This window comes from Rhagoletis pomonella, unplaced genomic scaffold (genome assembly GCF_013731165.1).
Source record: "Rhagoletis pomonella isolate Grant_MI unplaced genomic scaffold, Rhpom_1.0 Rhpom_scaffold_00037, whole genome shotgun sequence".
Classification (NCBI taxonomy): domain Eukaryota; kingdom Metazoa; phylum Arthropoda; class Insecta; order Diptera; family Tephritidae; genus Rhagoletis; species Rhagoletis pomonella.
Genome location: NW_023458591.1, coordinates 336,949 through 355,394, shown reverse-complemented (window position 1 = coordinate 355,394; position 18,446 = coordinate 336,949). Strand labels below are relative to the sequence as shown.

The window sequence follows — 18,446 nt, the reverse complement described above, 5'->3', positions numbered from 1 at the left end:
TTACCCAGTTTAGCGGGAACAGAAATTTGCAAGCTTCACTGCCAGCTAGCGTCCACGGTTGTATTTCGAACATAATATATATATTTTTAATTATTTCAAGTGGAAAGCAAACCAGGACCTATACGTATATTTCTTCTTATTCAGATTGTCTTCAGCATACGCTTCAATTTATTTGTGGTAGTCACTGTCGGATTTCCTATATCGACAGTGGTGTCGACTGCGTTCCGATTGCGTGAACAGCTTTTTCAGCCCCGTGCTTGTTTATTCAAATTATTGTTAACAAAAATGCTACCGTGTGCCGCAAACCCGCTTGCAAATTTTTGCTGGCAAAAATTTTCGCACCACGTATTTGTACCTCCCCTCCAAATGAAGTGCCAAAATTGTGCTCTCTCCTTGCCAGTTTTTCAAGTTTTTGGACCAAACGAACTCGATTTGGTAACAATTGGTACATGCTTGAACAAGTTTTTTGCATAGCGAACAGAACTAATACCTGTATGGCGAATGGTTATATACGTGAGAGTAAATTAAGACAAACACTTCCAATTATGAATTTGTATTTGAAATCAAACTGTTATTTTTAATATTAAAAATTAGCGTACACTTTGTATTAAAACGGCATCTCTTTATATTATGAAAATATTATGCACTTTTATAATTAATTGTGGGTCATAAACATAATTTTTCGTATCTTACTACTTACAAATACATTTACAATTATATGCTCTTCCTTTGCTTCCCTCACATTTTTTACAATCTTTTTAATAATATTTCCTTTGATTATTCTCATTTTATATTAAAACATATTTACTTAAATATGCAGGTTATCTACACTTCATTCAAAATCTTTTTCGTATAGCACCTTAGTATCACGTTCTTTACACATAATTTATTTTACTTTTTTTTAAAACTTCATCAATATTGTTTTTACACCTAATAAATTTCGAACGCTATCGTTGTATTTAATCAAAACAACCTTTGAAGCGCATATATTTATTTTTTCCCCAGCGCATAGAAGTTGCAAACACGTTGCTCTCTCCAAAAAATCTGACAGCTTAAGTTCCCTCATCAGACTTTTGTGTGCGGAAGACGCTGATGAAGAAGGTGGATATATCTACAAAGAAGTATTCCGTTGGTATCAAGTACACGAATTAATTAGTAAATTTATGCCACTCACCTTATTCAAAAGAGTATCTTTAGATTTTACTTTGAGCAAGTTGCACAAATCACTCAACAGAACCCATTTGTCAGTGCCTTCGTCTTTGAGTAAATATAAGGGTGGTAGCAAAATATCTGCCTCCTCAAATTCGAATATTTCCCCTTCGCTGTCCGAATTTTCTACCAAAATTTCCGGCTTGTTGTCATTATACAATCGAACAGAGTTAAATCGGCCAATATTGTCAAGCACGACTGCACAATTTTCCATCATAGTCTTACAATTATTGCCCGCCTCTACATACGAATTTAATTGTTTTTTGTTCGTTATCGAATTAGATACTGAACTTTTTCTAAGAGCTCTGCTCATATCACATATAAAATTCGGTGCTCCTCCGAATATATCATAACCATATATTGAAGAATCTGTAAAGAGAACAATTACATTATTAGAATAAAAAATGAAAAGCTGTAAACCCATTTTATAAATACATAAGTAGCTCACGAAAAATGTCAGCTTTTTGAGGTACTTAGGCGGGTTGGCTAGTTAAAAAAATGCGGGTACTTAAGCCAACATAATAATTGATGTAGTTACATATTTTGTTAACTTACATAGATATGTAAATACTTGAATAAAAAGTGAACATTTAATGAAGTAGTAGTGTAGTTTGAAAGCAAGACCGTACCATTATTTAAGATTTTTCAATTAAAATACAGTTCATTCCCTAATAACTATAAAACTACACTGAGAAAAAGAATTAGTTTCGACAACTAAAGATATTTAGTTCCCGAGTTTTGACGCGTGTGGTCACAGGACTCAGTAAGCTATGGCATGTCGATCACTGCGCTAGGAAGAGAAAGAAAAGTGTGTGCTATGACATGCCCAGACTTGTTTGTCTCAGTTTCAGTTTTGCCATTGCCGCGAGTTGTTTCGGTGTGCGCATAGTTGTTTAAAAATATAAAGTTTGATGCCAAAAGGGGTTTCTCAGTGGATATATAATTCACATGAATTATAATTTGAAAGTGTATTTAGCCAAGGAAATAGCCAAGCAGTAAGCAAAACCAGCACTTCCAGCAGATATTGACCGGGGTTTTCGCACGACTGTTCCTTATTCATCGTTTCTTTTTAGGAAATTCTTACCGCCATATAAATATGTATAATTTGCACTAGTAACTATTTATGTATATATGTACATATGTATTTTTTATGCTTAATATATACAAATAAAAGAAGAAAGTAAACACAACAACCACCGAGTAAATTTTTATTTGTGTCAATAATAAACGGTTAGCTGATTCAAGTCTACAGCAAGTTCACAAAATTAATTAAAAACCAAAGCATTGTTTATATTTGCTCAACAATGATTTTATTCAACTAACAATATTGTCTACCTTACCAACTATGCCCCTTGGTCACTATAACCAATTCTGGTAATTATAACTAAAGCTTTTTCTGAGTGTACCATGACCATCGCAATATCCTCTCTTTAGAAGTTGAGCAAAATTTTCGTCCTTTTCTTATCTATTTATGGCCATGGTAGCTTGGTTGTTCTACAAGCGCCCTCTTCTAGCCATGATCTGTTGGCCTCTTTGATAATGTTATTTCTAAGTTCTAATTTGCAGGTTGCCATGGGTATCCCAATTATGCCTCTGTTTTCACTACACAAAAAAATAGGTATTTTATAAATGCTAAATATTACACTAAAGTGCTTAAGTATTCAGCAAATGTCTAAATTCTACACGATTCAGAAATGCCAAAATGTCCAACGATACACAAAAAAAAGGTGGAAAAGCTTTTCACTACACCCAGAAAAGGTATAATTGCCAAGATTTGGTTATAGTGACCAAGTAGCATAGTTGGATATGGCGAAATAAATATCTAGTGCGCGAAAGTCTGCAATTTACTTCAGACTTCTAGTTGGGACAAAAGTATATTTGTTAATGATTGCAAAACGACTATCTTGCCTGGACAATATTGTTGGTTGAATCAAATCATTGTTGAGCAAATATTAACAGTGCTTTGGTTCATACAAGTCTTCAAATAATTTTGTGAACTTATTGTGACCTGAATCAGCTAATTGTTTATTATTGGAAAAAATTTCAGTTCGGCACAAATAAAAATTTACTCGGTGGTTGTTGTGTTTACTTTCTTCTTTTATTTGTATATATTAAGCATAAAAATACATACATATTTACATAAATAGTTACTAGTGTAAATAATACATATGTATACACTTAGAAAAAGGTTCAGTTATGTTTACCAAGATTTGGTTATAGTGACCAAGTGGCAAAGTTGGATATGGCGAAATAAATATCTAGTTCACGAAAGTCTGCAATTTACTTGAGACTTCTAGTTGGGACAAATGTATATTTGATAATAATTACAAAAGGACTACCTTGAGTGGACAATATTGTTAGTTAAATAAAATCATTTTTGAGCAAATATAAACAATGCTTTGGTTGATACAAGTTTTCAATTAATTTTGTGAACTTGCTGTAGACTTGAATCAGCTAACCGTTTATTATGGGATAAAAAGTTTCAGCTTGACACAAATAAAAATTTACTCGATGGTTGTTGTGTTTACTTTCTTTTATTTGCATATATTAAGCATAAAAAACATACATATTTACATAAATAGTTACTATTGTAAATAATACATATGTATATGGTGGTAAGAATTTCCTAAAAAGAAACGATGAAACAGCAACAGTCGTGCGAAAACCCAGATCAATATCTGCTGGAAATGCTGGTTTAAGTATACTGCTTTGCTTTTTCCTTGGCTAAATAGATACTTTCAAATTATAATTCACATGAGTTATATATCCACTGAGAAACCCCGGTTGGCATCAAAATTTATATTTTTAAATAGCTCACTGAGCGCTCTGTGACCACACGCGTGTTACACCCATATACGAACAGCGGTAGCGGAGCAATGATTTCCACGCACAGTCTCATTGATTGAATCGTTTTTATGCAATGGTCGGCATACTAGACATTCAAACGATTCAATAAGTGGGACTGTGTGCATTACTCAGCTGGCGCTCTTCGTATGTGAAACACACATGTGCGCTCAGCATTCTTGAGGCGTGGCTCACAAGCATGAATATGTTCCGCTCTCAAACCAAATCGTGGCTTCCTCAACTAAGATTTGGTAACTCTGACTAAACCATGTGTTGTAAGAAAGCTTATCTGTATTAGCAGAGCTTAATGACATCCTTTTATGAACCATACGTTAAGTTGAATGGAATTTGTAGAAATATGCTTCAAAAAAATATTTATTAGTATTTACCAAACCCTTCAACTAAATTAACGAATTGGTACAAGCTAGACGAATATTAAAAGCTTTAATATATTTAGTCATAATAACCAACCCATGGTAATAGTTCCCAATCCTTGGTAACAGTTCCCAAATATTGTCAAAATTCGGGAAACTAATTCTTTTTCTCAGTGTAGTTTTATAGTTATTAGGGAATGAACTGTATTTTAATTGAAAAATCCATCAAAGCCCTTAACCTCTTGTCGAACATACGAGTCAAATATTCTGTAAAAGATTCGCCGGTATCCGATGCTCCTTCTTGTGGCGGAACTTTAGCGCTCCCAGAAAATCTAGTGGCGATCGCATCATTTTAGTTGGCGTTGGCTTCTCCATTTTTATTTCTTACCAAAAACATTTAAATAAAGTTGTAATTTGGAGGGTTTATTTAAATGTTATTTTTACCCCGCTTGACAATACGAAAGGAATGAAAATCTGTAAAAGCAAAATGCTCTGAGAATGCTGAGAAAAAGGATTAGTTTCGACAACTAAAGATATTTAGTTCCCGAATTTTGACAATATTTGGGAACTGTGACTAAGGATTGGGAACTATTACCATGGGTTGGTAATTATAACTAAATATATTAAAGCTTCTAATATTCGTCTAGGTTGTGCCAAATCGTTAATTTAGTTGAAGGGTTTGGTAAATATTAATAAATATTTTTTTGAAGCATATTTCTACAAATTCTATTCAACTTAACGTATGGTTCATAAAAGGATGTCATTAAGCTCTGCTAATACATATAAGCTTTCTTTCAACACTTGGTTTAGTCATAATTACCAAATCTTAGTTGAGGCAAACACGATTTGGTTTGAGAGCGGAACATATTCAGGCTTGTGAGCTACCCCTAAATAATGCTCAGCGCTCTCTGAGCGCATGTATGTTTCACATACGAAGAGCGCCAGCTAAGCAATGCACACAGTCCCACTTATTGAATCGTTTGAATGCGCTAGTATGCCGACCATTGTATAAAAACGATTCAATGAATGAGACTGTATGCGTGGAACTCATTGCTCCGCTACCACTGTTCGTATATGGGTGAAACACGCGTGTGGTCATAGAGCGCTCAGTGAGCTATGGCATGTCGATCCCTGCGCTAGGTAGGGAAAGAAAAGTGTGTGATATGATATGCCCAGACTTGTTTGTCTCAGTTTCAGTTTTGCCATCGCCGCGAGTTGTTTCGGTGTGCGCATAGTTATTTAAAAATATAAATTTTGATGCCAACCGGGGTTTCTCAGTGGATATATAATTCATGTGAATATTATTTGAAAATATCTATTTAGCCACGGAAAAAGCAAAGCAGTATACTTAAACCAGCATTTCCAGCAGATATTGATCTGGGTTTTCGCACGACTGTTGCTGTTTCATCGTTTCTTTTTAGGAAATTCTTACCACCATATACATATGTATTATTTACAATAGTAACTATTTATGTAAATATGTATGTTTTTTATGCTTAATATATGCAAATAAAAGAAGAAAGTAAACACAACAACCATCGAGTAAATTTTTATTTGTGTCAAACTGAAACCTTTTTTCCAATAATAAACGGTTAGCTGATTCACGTCTACAGCAAGTTCACAAAATTAATTGAAAACTTGTATCAACCAACAATGATTTTATTCAACTAACAATATTGTCCACTCAAGGAAGTCGTTTTGTAATTATTAACAAATATACATTTGTCCCAACTAGAAGTCTCAAGTAAAGTGCAGAGTTTCGCAAACTAGATATTTATTTCGCCAAATCCAACTATGCCACTTGGGTCACTATATCCAAATCTTGGTAATTATAACTAAACCTTTTTCTGAGTGTAGAAAAAATGTTGCACATGTTTTAAAAGCAGATTTTGAATAAGATTTGCCGATTTGAAATTATTTAAATGTACGTTTGCGTACTTCATAATCCCTTTGTTATGTATCATAAATGAGGATGAATTTACAATATCCGAAATACTCCTTTTTAAGAAAAGCGAAGACGAGTTGGAGTTTTTGGATTTAAAAGAAGATAAGGCACTGGAAATTCCACATAAAGCTTTGCTGTTGCTTGGATTCCGGCAATAAGTACCAGATTTAAAATATCCGCTACTGAAAAAAGGCGCGTCCGTATATTTTCAATTTTTGGCGTATAACTGAGTAGCTGTAGTCCAGTGTGCGGAGGCCCAATGAAATTCGTAAAGTAAAAAGTACCGTTCACAATTAGTTGCATTCCCGTACCTGATAATTATTGAAAGTTATAAAAACGATCAGTTTTTTGTGTTCGCGTACGCAAAAAACTTGCAAAGTAAGGGAAATTGAGCGAGCAAAATGACATTTCATTTTGAGGGAAAGCTGCTAGTTTCTGCTGGAAAAATTTTCGCCAATTGCAATTTGCCAACAAGAAAACAGCTTATCAAAAACAGCTGGTTGGAATTTACGCAAATCCCTAAATTGAATTTGAGTTTGGATGTAAAAAATAGTAAAATGCAACTAATTAAAATTGTAAGTAAGTAATTATTCGTTTACGTCAGTGAACTGTGTCATGATAAGACTTTGGGATCTATTTTCTTGCGTTTTCAATTTTATACTTTTGAATGTAAATAAAATTTCTATCAGGTGTTCGTCAAACTTGCAAGTTTCTGAAAATTTTCTGTTCGTGTACTGTTTCGGATATTTTTCTCTTGTGAGAGAACAGATGACATTTCGCCGGAATTTTGCTGTTGGACATATTTTACTGGAGATTTAAACAAACGTACCAATTGACAAACCAACATTTAACAGAACTGTTACGAACGGCTTTAACTAATGTAAAACCAGATTTTGAAAATTTGGCCAAAGGGATCTTTTGAATTTTCTGTAAGATCTATCTGACGTACATTAGAATAATAATAAAATTAATAATAAATTAATGTTTTAAAAATAAAATTTTTGTCGTTTTTTTGTGGCTCTTTGTAGCATTTAGAATTTACATGTGGCTCTTATCGGCCTCGGCCTTGCCTACCCGTGGTATATAGAATGCCCTTTACCCAAGGTAGGTTGGTAGTGAAAATGGGCGAAATCGGACCGTAACCACGCCCACTTCCTATATAACGGTAATTTTCAGAAATACGAAAATTGCAATATTTTAATAACTACTGAAGATTTTTCACTGAAAATTGATATTTGCAATGTTTAGGCGTAAAATAGGAATATTAGAAATTTTTACATGTATAATTACATGTGCATATCTCGGTAACCGCTCGACTAATTTCTCTCAAACTTGGCACGGTTGTTAAGCTTGGTACCACATACCAAACAGCTGAAAATCTTTAAAATCGGACAATAACCACGCCCTCATCCCATGTAACGGTTATTTAGAGAAATACGAAATCTTCGATAAATCAGTAAATATTATAGCTAATTTATTCAAAATTGATGTTTGCAATAATTCTTTAGCAAAAATACGTTTAAAATAAAATTTTGGAAAATGGGCGTGGCACCGCCTTCTATGACCGATCAATTTCTACCAAACTCGGAATGATTTTTGTACTTGCCACTTAAAAGCAAAACATTGAAAATTATTGATATCGGACTAAAATTACGCCCACTTTTCATATAACGGTGAATTTCAGAAATACTTGAAACTTCGATATTTCGGAATTTAAGGACGCTAATTTACTCAAAATTGATACAAACAACAATCCCTTGAAAAGAAGTAACATTATTATAGAATTTTGGAAAGTGGGTGTGATACTGCCCACATATAACTATATAAGTTTATGGAAGATGTTTGAAATAGGAATAAAGCCACCCCTGCTCACCACGTAGTGGTAGTTTTCGGAAAGGTGAAAAAAGCTATATTTAATAATTGCGCCGGGTATGTAACGTTCGTTTTTTTTTAACTTTATAATTAGCCTAATTATAAGTAACAAGAGTGCCAGTTACTGTCGAAATTCGACAGTTTTTCTAGTTTTAGAAGCCTTGGAGAGGATTTCTAACTTAACACGCAGCAAAACTTATACGGTACAAATTAACTAACCGGAAAATCTTCTGCTAAAACGTAACTAAATTTTTTTTTTATCTGAGAAGGTCTTTGGAGGACTTCGGCAGGACTTGGAATTGACCTGATACATTCAAGTTTATCGATAAATTTCAATGATTTGATACATATCGAAAGTTCAATGAATTTCAAGAACACTAAAATTCGATAACTCAACGAAATTCGTTAACTCGAATAAATTTTGATAATTATAAAGTTCGATGATTCGATAAATTTCAGTAACCTTTATGGCTGATTTTATTTCGATTCCTATCGGAAAATTTCAGCTCTGTTAAACTAATTCTTATGTATTTCTCATTGTCTCCATTTTCGCCTTTATCTCAATTTTCGCCTTTATCTTCACTTTTGCCTTTTTTGCCTTCATCGTTATCACTTGTTTCTTCATCTTCATATTTATCTTATCATCGAAACTACAAAAACTGTCCTCATCTAGAGAAAATTACTTTCCAACGGTGTTTCTGGCTTTGAAATCGGTAACTTTACCTTGGTCTTCATCTTTGTTTTTATCTTTCACATCTTTGCTTATATCCTTTTCTTTTTCTATTCACGTAGATGAGATGAGGTGCGATGACGTGATTTTATGTGATGTGATAGGATGTCATGTCATGTGTTGTCATATCCTCTGATGTCATGTCATATAATGTCATACCATATGATGTCATATCATGTGATGCCACGTCATGTAATTCCATGTGATGTCATACGATGTCATATCATGTGATGTCAAGTCATGTGATGTCATGCCATATAATGTGATGTCATATCATATAATGTCATTTCACGTGATATCGTGTGATGTGATATCATATTATGTGATGCAATATCATGTGATGTCTCTTCATATCATGTGATAAAATGTGATGTGATGTCATGTAATGTGATCACATTCCATGTTCCGATTAGTGTATCGACAACCCTGTTGATAACTGTGTTGATAAAAATACCGATAACAATATCCATACACATATAGAAAAATACAACGATTCTAAAATAGATTAATTCAGCGATAAATATAACAATCATCAGTATCGATTATTGTACATATCGTTAACAATATAAATGACTAAATCGATAACAAAATCAATTATTTAATCGATTATTATACCGATAACAATATCCATTATTGTATCGATAACTATACCGATTATTATATTCATTATTATATCGATTACAATAGCGGTTATTTAATTAATAACAGTATCGATAACAATATCGATTATTTTATCGATAGCAATATCGATTATTATATCGATAAGAATATCGAGTTTTATATCAATACCAATATCGATCTTCATCCTCATCCTTTTCTTCATATTTATTCTTTATTTTTGCATATTCCTCTTCACCTTTACCTTAAAGTGTTTAAATTTACTTTGATCTTCGTTTTTTGCCATGCACCTCTAGGCATCTTTGTTTTTGTTTTTATTCTCAAACCGCTAAACCGCTGAGAACCATTTCCATGCGCATTATTCCCCTTGAATTTGACAATTTACTCCCAACCAACGAACTGCCGCTAAAGTTTCACTTCATAAATTCAAGAAATGTTCTTACCCCTTCAGTTACCCTTATTCTTATGTATCTGTCATTGTCTCCATTTTCGTCTTTATCTTCACTTCTGGCTTCTTTTTTTTTACTTCATCGTTATCATTTATTTCTTCGTCTTCATATTTCAAAGCTTAATTTCAAATGTGTAGTGAAACAACAGGCGAAACATGTCAAATTGAACATGTTGCAGCAACATGTATACACAATTCGAAAATGTTTAAACGACGGTTTTGGCCGTAATTTTCAATTTTGAAATCGGTTCTGTAGAATCGCCAAACGAACGGAGACAAAATTTATGTTAGCGTATTAATATATAGATATACTTGTTGTGCTAGTGCTCTTTCAAATAAGTAAGTAAAATTTGTACAAATAAATTAAAATACAAACACTCGTGATACTTATATTCAAACGAAAAAGTTTTTATTTGAAGCACCTATATGAGACATTCTTTTCATATCGGACACCAAATTTGGTGTCACACTTTCGATTGGCAAAAAGTTGTGGAACAAATATTGTTAACGAAGCGATATTCTGTAGAAATTCGAAATCAAATCTGCGTTTCGCTAACTTTAGTCCGGCAATTTCCACGCCCATTTCATTTATTTTATTTTTAAAGAAACATCTTGCATCTAGGTATTCTATCGGAATGCGCAAGAAAATTTTACTTTTTGCAAAAACGCGATGCTTAAGACCTTATTAAATATATCTCAACATAAGTTTTCGAAAACAAATTACAAAAAATTGTTGATTCTCACAAAATAAACCATCTCATCATAAAGAAAACTATTTTAAAAATAGTTCTTGAGAACGCCTATTTTTTATAGAGAATTAAACAAGGATTACGATGGTATAATTTTAAACCCCTAATGTACTGGTCTTCACAATGCAAATCAACTTCAAAAAGTTAAACTGTTAATAGCTAAGTTAGTTTTAGGACAATCTTGACCACCTTTATGGAGGAATGATAAGCCCGTTTCCTTAGCTTTAAAACGACGTTAAGATGAAGTCTCTACGATGAGCAGAACCCGAGATATAACGAATTGAAGTTGCACGTGGTTAGTCAGAAACACGAAAAAATGCAAACTTTGACAGATCATATCTTCGAAGAAAAAAGATATAAAAAAAATCCTCGAACACGTGTTAGTTTATTTCATCTATAGAACCCACAAAAAAATTTGAAGCGAATCGGAGACATGACACAATTTTTTTTACGAAATCCGTCCGACTTAAAAAAGAATGGCTAATATATAGCCAAAATGGCGTCTGCTATTTTAAACTAAAATTTTTTCCTCCGGATTCGGACAACGACACATTGGATCCGCCACTTTGAATTTAAAAAATCTGACATCAGATTTGAAATCAGCGACCTCGAAAACCCCTCTTTTATGTATTTTAAGTTTTTGATGAAAAGAAAAAAAGTTATAAAATTTGATCGTCATATTGAATCCACCATTATAAATTTCAAAAATCAGACATCAGATTCAAAATTAGCGACCTCAAAAACCCGCGTCATATACAGCTTGACGACGAATAACTGTTACCCAAGTTTTTTTGAGATATAAAAGGGTCCTTTATAGATTTAACGAAAAAGGTATTTTATTGTTAAATTTCCACAGATTTTACTTTAGTTGTATTAATTAGTTTTTAAATTTTAACCCGTATTTACATTTTCCAGCACTGTAAACTTTGAGAGAAAAGTTCATTTGGCACGCAGGTCTTCGTCAGTTTATATATTCCATATCTTCTGTAACCATAGGCTAATTTTCTCCATTTTGATTCCCTTATACTCTCCCTTTTGTCCCACATAAGGCCTCATACTCAAAAATCGAATACACTCGGAACTGTTGGCTAGGACGGACATTCATTCGACCAACCCTATACAGTTTTTCTTTTTTTGTCTTTTGACGTAGAATACGTCTACGTTTCGATATGGAGGCTATGCCCAAATGTTGTAGTTGTAATTTTTAGAGCTTCACGAAAACGCTTATTCCACGAGAACTAGTGAAGCGATTTCAAAGAAAAGTGTGCCGTTTCAAAGAAAAAATTCCAAACCTATCGACAGATACATTTATGTAAGTAACCGATTAGGTGTCTGTCGTAGAAACAACGGTAAATATTGGCTTATTTTGGGGTAAATTTTGAGCCATTAAAGTGCTCTAGCAACTTATGGTTGGCAGATATAACTTTCATTTTCGGGATATAGGTTCTTTGGAGCAGTAGAAATATTATCGTGTAAAATTTTTGTATAAATTAACAAATATCGAGCATTTAAAGGCAAACAATTGTTTTACTACCAAAATGCTCGAAAACGGCTCGAATGATTTTGTTTCTGTTATCTTTAATCAAAAATTCAGGTATTTTCCTTTCGTTTGGTATATGGGAAGTATTGGTTGATATCTTCTAAGTATGTTTATTTTATTCAAATATATGGGCATAAATGCTTTTCAATACAAAATCACTTCGGCATCAATTTGCAAACACGTGCATGTGTAAAAACAGTTATGTGCTGGCAGAGTCAAAAGGATACCAAAAACAGATTGCGCAAGTGAGCGGAAATATGTATAAGCGGATCGCAGCATATTTTGTACCCATGTACCTACATACATATTAAAGCACTGCAAATATACCAGCAGAAATACTCTACACATGTGTACATTAATAAATATGTTCCTATTTCAGAGTACTTAAAAATATAGGAACAAAAAAATAGAACATCACAAATTTGAGGAACTGAGCAATGTTACTCAACAGCGCTCTGCTACATAAAACACTGTTCCGCTTTTCCAGAGTACTTGAGTATGTTGATTGCATTCAGTAGTATTTGAAAACTTACTGAAGTTTTATCTTTTAAAATGTTAGCATTTAACATAATGTTAAGAAAAGACATATATTTTCTTTTTATTCCAATATATACTTAAAATATTGTTTTACATTTCTCGCTGGACGCTTCAATGTTTGCAAAAAGGTTCGAATCTTTCATACATATGCATGATTAATTTACATACATATTATGTAAATTTTTTAAATAACAAAAAATTTGTGTCCATTTTCCCGCGACCTGTCTTTGTGAGCAGTTTTTATTGTCAAATTGATATTTTCATTTCCCAATACCAGGCGCTCATACATGTGAAGTAACAAGTTTTCTATTTCTAAGCAGAAAATTGTTTGTATAAATTTTTAAATTTCCATAATTCTACTTTATGAATTTCCAAAGGCTTCTACAAACGAATTCAAAACTTCTAAAGCTTGCTACTTCATATGTATGTGCGCCTGGTATTGATAAATGAAATTATCGTATTGTACAAATAAAAATTGGTTCTTTGTATAAGATGCTTCTTTATAAAATATGTATGCTGTTGGCTAAATATTCGGAGCGCCCTACATTGTTTCTCCATATTTGATATTTAATATAAGAGTCAGCTCTAACATTAACATTATGTAGCATTAAACGAAAACTTCCAAAAATACTCAAAAAATACTTGTGAAGGAACATATTTTCTGTGGAAGTTTAACAGCATGGTACTGCTGATTTATGTTCCTCTTTATTTCGGAACATAATTTGTTTGAGTACTTTTTTTTATGTATACAGCGCTCAATACCTTCAATTCTCTTCCTTCCATGCCCTCTTTGATAGAATATGAATAGTTTACATATTTGAAAAAAAACTTCACAGTGAAGCAAACTGAATTCCGATGCAGACCTTTAATACATATGTGTATACATACATATTAGTTGAGTTCCCCAACTTTTCTGGGTTAAAACCTGTAAAAGTGTCAAAAAGCAAAAGAAGCCAGCGAACCGAGTACGGGAACGCTTTCTGGTAAACTCCTGTAAATTCTTGCAATTTCTTACGAGTTAGGGAGCGCAACTATTATAGATATGTACATTGTACATCCATATATGAGTAGTCCACTTGCAAACAGCGTTATGTGATATTATAATAATAAGCCATAAATTAAAAAAAAAACGTCTACAACAACAAGTAAAATCCAAATTTTATCTTTTTTTATTATCTGAAAATTTGGATAAATAAGAGCCTAATAACATTAAATAAATAGGCAATCATGTTTCCTTTACACCCCTTTTACGGCTAAACTGTACTTCTAAGGTATAAACAATTATATATCATTAGAAAGGTATTTTGACGCTGATGTGCAGGCAATTTTTAAAATTTCAAATTAGTTTAAAATAGAGCGAAAAAATCAATTCAAAAGTCACACCAATACCAATGCCATACATGTACATGGTTGGGGCGGAAATGCCTCCTAAATGTATGCTTTAATATTGATAGTGAATTAAAGAAACGTGCTAAGCAGCAGTTTAGGAATAAGATGTATGTATGTATGTACATGAATAGATTAGCCTCAAACAAGGATGAAGATAATTTTGAGTATGAAGAAGAAGAAAGGGATAAATACAGAAATTAAAATAAAAGTAAAGAAACCTAAATATAAAGACAAAGAGGAAGGAAAATTTAAATACCTAACCTAATAACAATGGTGGGGGTGAATATGTAAATGAAGAAAAGAATGGATATATTTAGATCAGGATAAAGGAAAGGATAAAGATGAAGACCAAGACGAGGAAGAAGATGAAGATGAATATGAAGATAAGGATAAAGATAACTTATCTTAACTTAACCCCTTAACTTAACTCACCTCAACTCATCTCACCTCCGCTTAAAAACTTACTCCACCTGAGTTCGCTACACATTAATTCACCACACCTTAACTCCCCAAACCTAAATCCACCACTACTTCACTCCCCACACCTAAATTCACCACACCTTAATTCACCACACCTAAATCCACCACACCTTAATTCACCACACCTTAACTTTCTCACCACACCTTAATTCACCACACCTCAACTCACCACAACTAAATTCACCACACCTCTTAAGACCACCACACCTGAATTCATAACACCGTAACTCCCACACCCAATTCCACCACACTGCAACTCACCACACCCAATTTCAACACATGACATGATATCACTAAAGAAACAATATAAAGAAAAAGAGGAAGGAAAATTTAACTACCTAACCTAATAACAATGGTGGGGGTAAATACGTAAATGGAGAAAAGAATGAAGATATAGATCAGGAGAAAGGAAAAGATAAATATGAAGACGAAGGTGAATATGAAGATGAAGATAAACAGGAAGATGAAGATGAAGATGAATATGAACCTGAACATGAACATGAACATGAAAATGAACATGAACTTGAATATGAACATGAACATGAAGGAGTAGGTAAAAATAAACTTAAACATAAACATTAAAAGCGATAGAGACAAAGATAGAGAGGAAGAAAGTGATAGGGATAAAAAGGAAATACAACTGAAGAATGTGCGATGTTATATTGTGATGTGTTATGCTACATATGTTATGTTATTGAATCTAATGCTATTCTATGTTATGTTATGCTAAGTACTAAGCTAAACTCCCCTCCACTTAACCCATTCCAACAAATTTTATTTCAGCTCAACTCAACTCACATAAACTATCCTTAATTTTAGCGGTTGAATTTCAACCGCTGGGCGAACACTAGTAACATTAAAAAACAAAATCGCAGTATGGTAGCTTTTGCGAATTTTATATATAAAAAATTAATATAGTGAGTTTTGAAACCATAACTTTTACATAGTTAACTTTTTTTTTGCTTTTCTCGTTCTCTCTTCCATGAAGATTGGTCTACTTCTTTTTAACGACGTCTTCCACTAGGCACCGAAACTACCACTAAGTTCATCAGCAAATGGAGACTTTTGAACTTGTATAAATACGTACAACAAGTATTATAGCGACTTTTGAAAGTGTATATATACATACAGTAAGTATTATAGCGACTTTTGCTAGAGTGGCTAACATTTGATGTTTTTTGTTTCAGAATATATAAGGATTTTGCACTGTATTGTTAGTGGACACGAAACTACTTTAAATACTGGTACCTTAACCACCAAAAACTAAAAATCGAAAAAAATTATACATAGAGCACTTCGCAAGTGGACTACTCATATACATATGTATACATAATACGCGAAAGATTTTTTGTCATATCATCAGATCTGTAATGTTAGTTCGATTTCATGATTCAATAATAAAAGGTTTTGTAAGAAAAACTTTCTCACGCTCTAATTTTATCAATGAGACTCCCACCCTAACACCAAAAACAAAAACAGTGATATTTCTTTTCCAAATTTCTTTGCAGATTTTAAGAACATTTTTAATTTTTAGTTGTGAAATTTTTACTTTTTAAATTTGAAGAAATGTTTGTTCATCATTCGTTGGCGACAACAAGACTAAATGGGTGGACTACCGAAATTTAATGTAGGCTAAAGAGACGAAATTCCCTTAAATGCCGAAATGTATTTGTCGATGTTCATGGAGACCTATTGATTCTGCCAAGGCTCTGTAAAGTAATCCTCGCAAAGGTTCTGGTAAATGAGTCAACGAAGATATTTAGGTATTGACCTACACAATACTGCAGTAGAATTCTGACAATCGCTACGCCAAATTCTCTAAATTAACGCCATGGGGCCTAAAAGTACGCAATATGGAAAAGTAACAGAAGCGAAGTGTAATCAGGCAAATCTGGCAGTATGAGGGGCATGTAACCAAACGTTGCATGTTGTTAAGCGCGTCTGCTATTCTTTTGGAGACCTTTAGTGATCAAAATCAGCGTCTCCGGAAGAGACTTGGACGCAATATAATAGTAGCAAACCGCGTCCATGGGGGCAATCGTAAAACAAGACAGCTCGGTTTGGTTAATGGCGCGATATAATTGCACACTTACGGCAGTCCTCATTTGACGATGTAGATCACGTTCCCTGTCTCAGTCGTTCAGTAGCTGCGTGTCCTTTTTATTCTTCGTGTCGTCCGGCACGAACCGCAAATCGCGACTGTGTAAGCCAAGGCGTATTTAACAAGGTGGTGTTAGCCGTATATAAGTAAAAAATTACACTAACAAATTATATGAAGATATCCATACTGTCATTAGTATGAGTTACAACAAACACATCATTTTGACGTAATGCCCTCCGCGGCGAAAAACTCAGCTGTCGCCCCAACATCACCTTGTTAAATACACCTTGGTGTAAGCCAATGTTTAATATTCTGACGGCGGCATAATCTCCCCAGAACACTAAAAATGCAATATCAAAGAATTCGAATTACCATATTCGAAGCAATCGAGCCATAAACACGAAAGAAACGTAAGCTCCAAATGTTTTTATTTGGCGTTTTTTAATCAAAATTCCATAATTTTTCCACAAACAAATAGATTCTTCATATCTATCTAATGTAAATGGTACCGCAAAGAATTTACAAGGCAAACAAACAATAAAAAAATAGCAATAAGGGGACCATCCATTCTTGAGTTATGCGCCGTCTGACGTACGCAACTTTGGTATATTCATAGCAAAATTTATTTTTAATAACAATCAGGGGTTATTTTCGATGTAAATAAGCTGGTTTAAATTAAATAATTAAATCAAATTCGTTTTTGTATAAAAATACCACGATGCACCATTATCCACGCCTTTTTGTAGAATTTCGCTACCACTTAGGAAGTTTGATTGAATTCTTCCCCTTTTTCTCCTGCTTCCAAAAACCATCCCTGTGGGTGGGAGTGTCAAATTTTAGAAAATAGCTACTTACAAAACCTTTAATAATTGAATCATGGTTCGATTTTACAAAATGAGACGTGCAATAGCTTATTTTATCAAAAAGAGTTGCCACCTGAAAAAAAATTTAATTCAAATTATTTTTAAGTTAAATTAATTATTGCACTATGAGTATCGATCGAAATTGTTTTGAAAAAGGCTTTATTTCTTAATTACACATATGTAGGAGGGTTGCCACCTGTTTCAAAAAGCAAGCTCGACTTAAATGAAGGCAGAAAATTTAAATGTATATCCTGATGTGGTGTCAGGCGAAAAAGGTTGTCGTTTGAAAATATTTTGAATATGGTTGCCGCCTGTTTTAAAATTAGAATTTAGAAAAAGTATGCATGAGTTAAATGAAATATTAAAATATTACGTGAAACGAAGGTGAGATATCCTTAGTTTAACTATTTAGATTATTAATTAGGGTTGCCACATGGTAAAAACGTAAACTCAAATTATTTAATAAGTTAAAGCAATTATTAAAAATATGGGTATCAAATGAAATGGGTTTAAAAAGTCTTTATTCCTGAACTTTAGGAGCGTTGTCACGTACTTAAAAAATCAAATTTAACTTAATTCATCAGGCAGATGAAATATTTACATATGTAGGTATCAAAATATCAGACGCTCGAGGTTTCTTTATTTCTTAACTATATTTAGAAGAGTTGTCAGCTGTTTCAGAAGTCTTAGCCAACTTATGCACAAATCCGAAGACGAAGATAATGCGAAGACGAGCATGAACTCGAA

General features: G+C 33.2%; 1 protein-coding gene across 1 annotated transcript in view; it reads right to left on the bottom strand.

The window, feature by feature from the left end:
- Nucleotides 1-543: 543 nt before the first annotated feature.
- Nucleotides 544-18,446, bottom strand: part of LOC118749734 — a 29,195-nt gene continuing 11,292 nt past the window's right edge. Inside the window, exons 3-4 of the mRNA XM_036484512.1 lie at nucleotides 1,175-1,578; nucleotides 544-1,111 (exon numbers count right to left, since the gene is read on the bottom strand). Of these exons, the coding sequence (XP_036340405.1) occupies nucleotides 902-1,111; nucleotides 1,175-1,578 (614 nt within the window). The 3' untranslated portion in view covers nucleotides 544-901. The remainder of the gene's footprint in view (nucleotides 1,112-1,174; nucleotides 1,579-18,446) is intronic.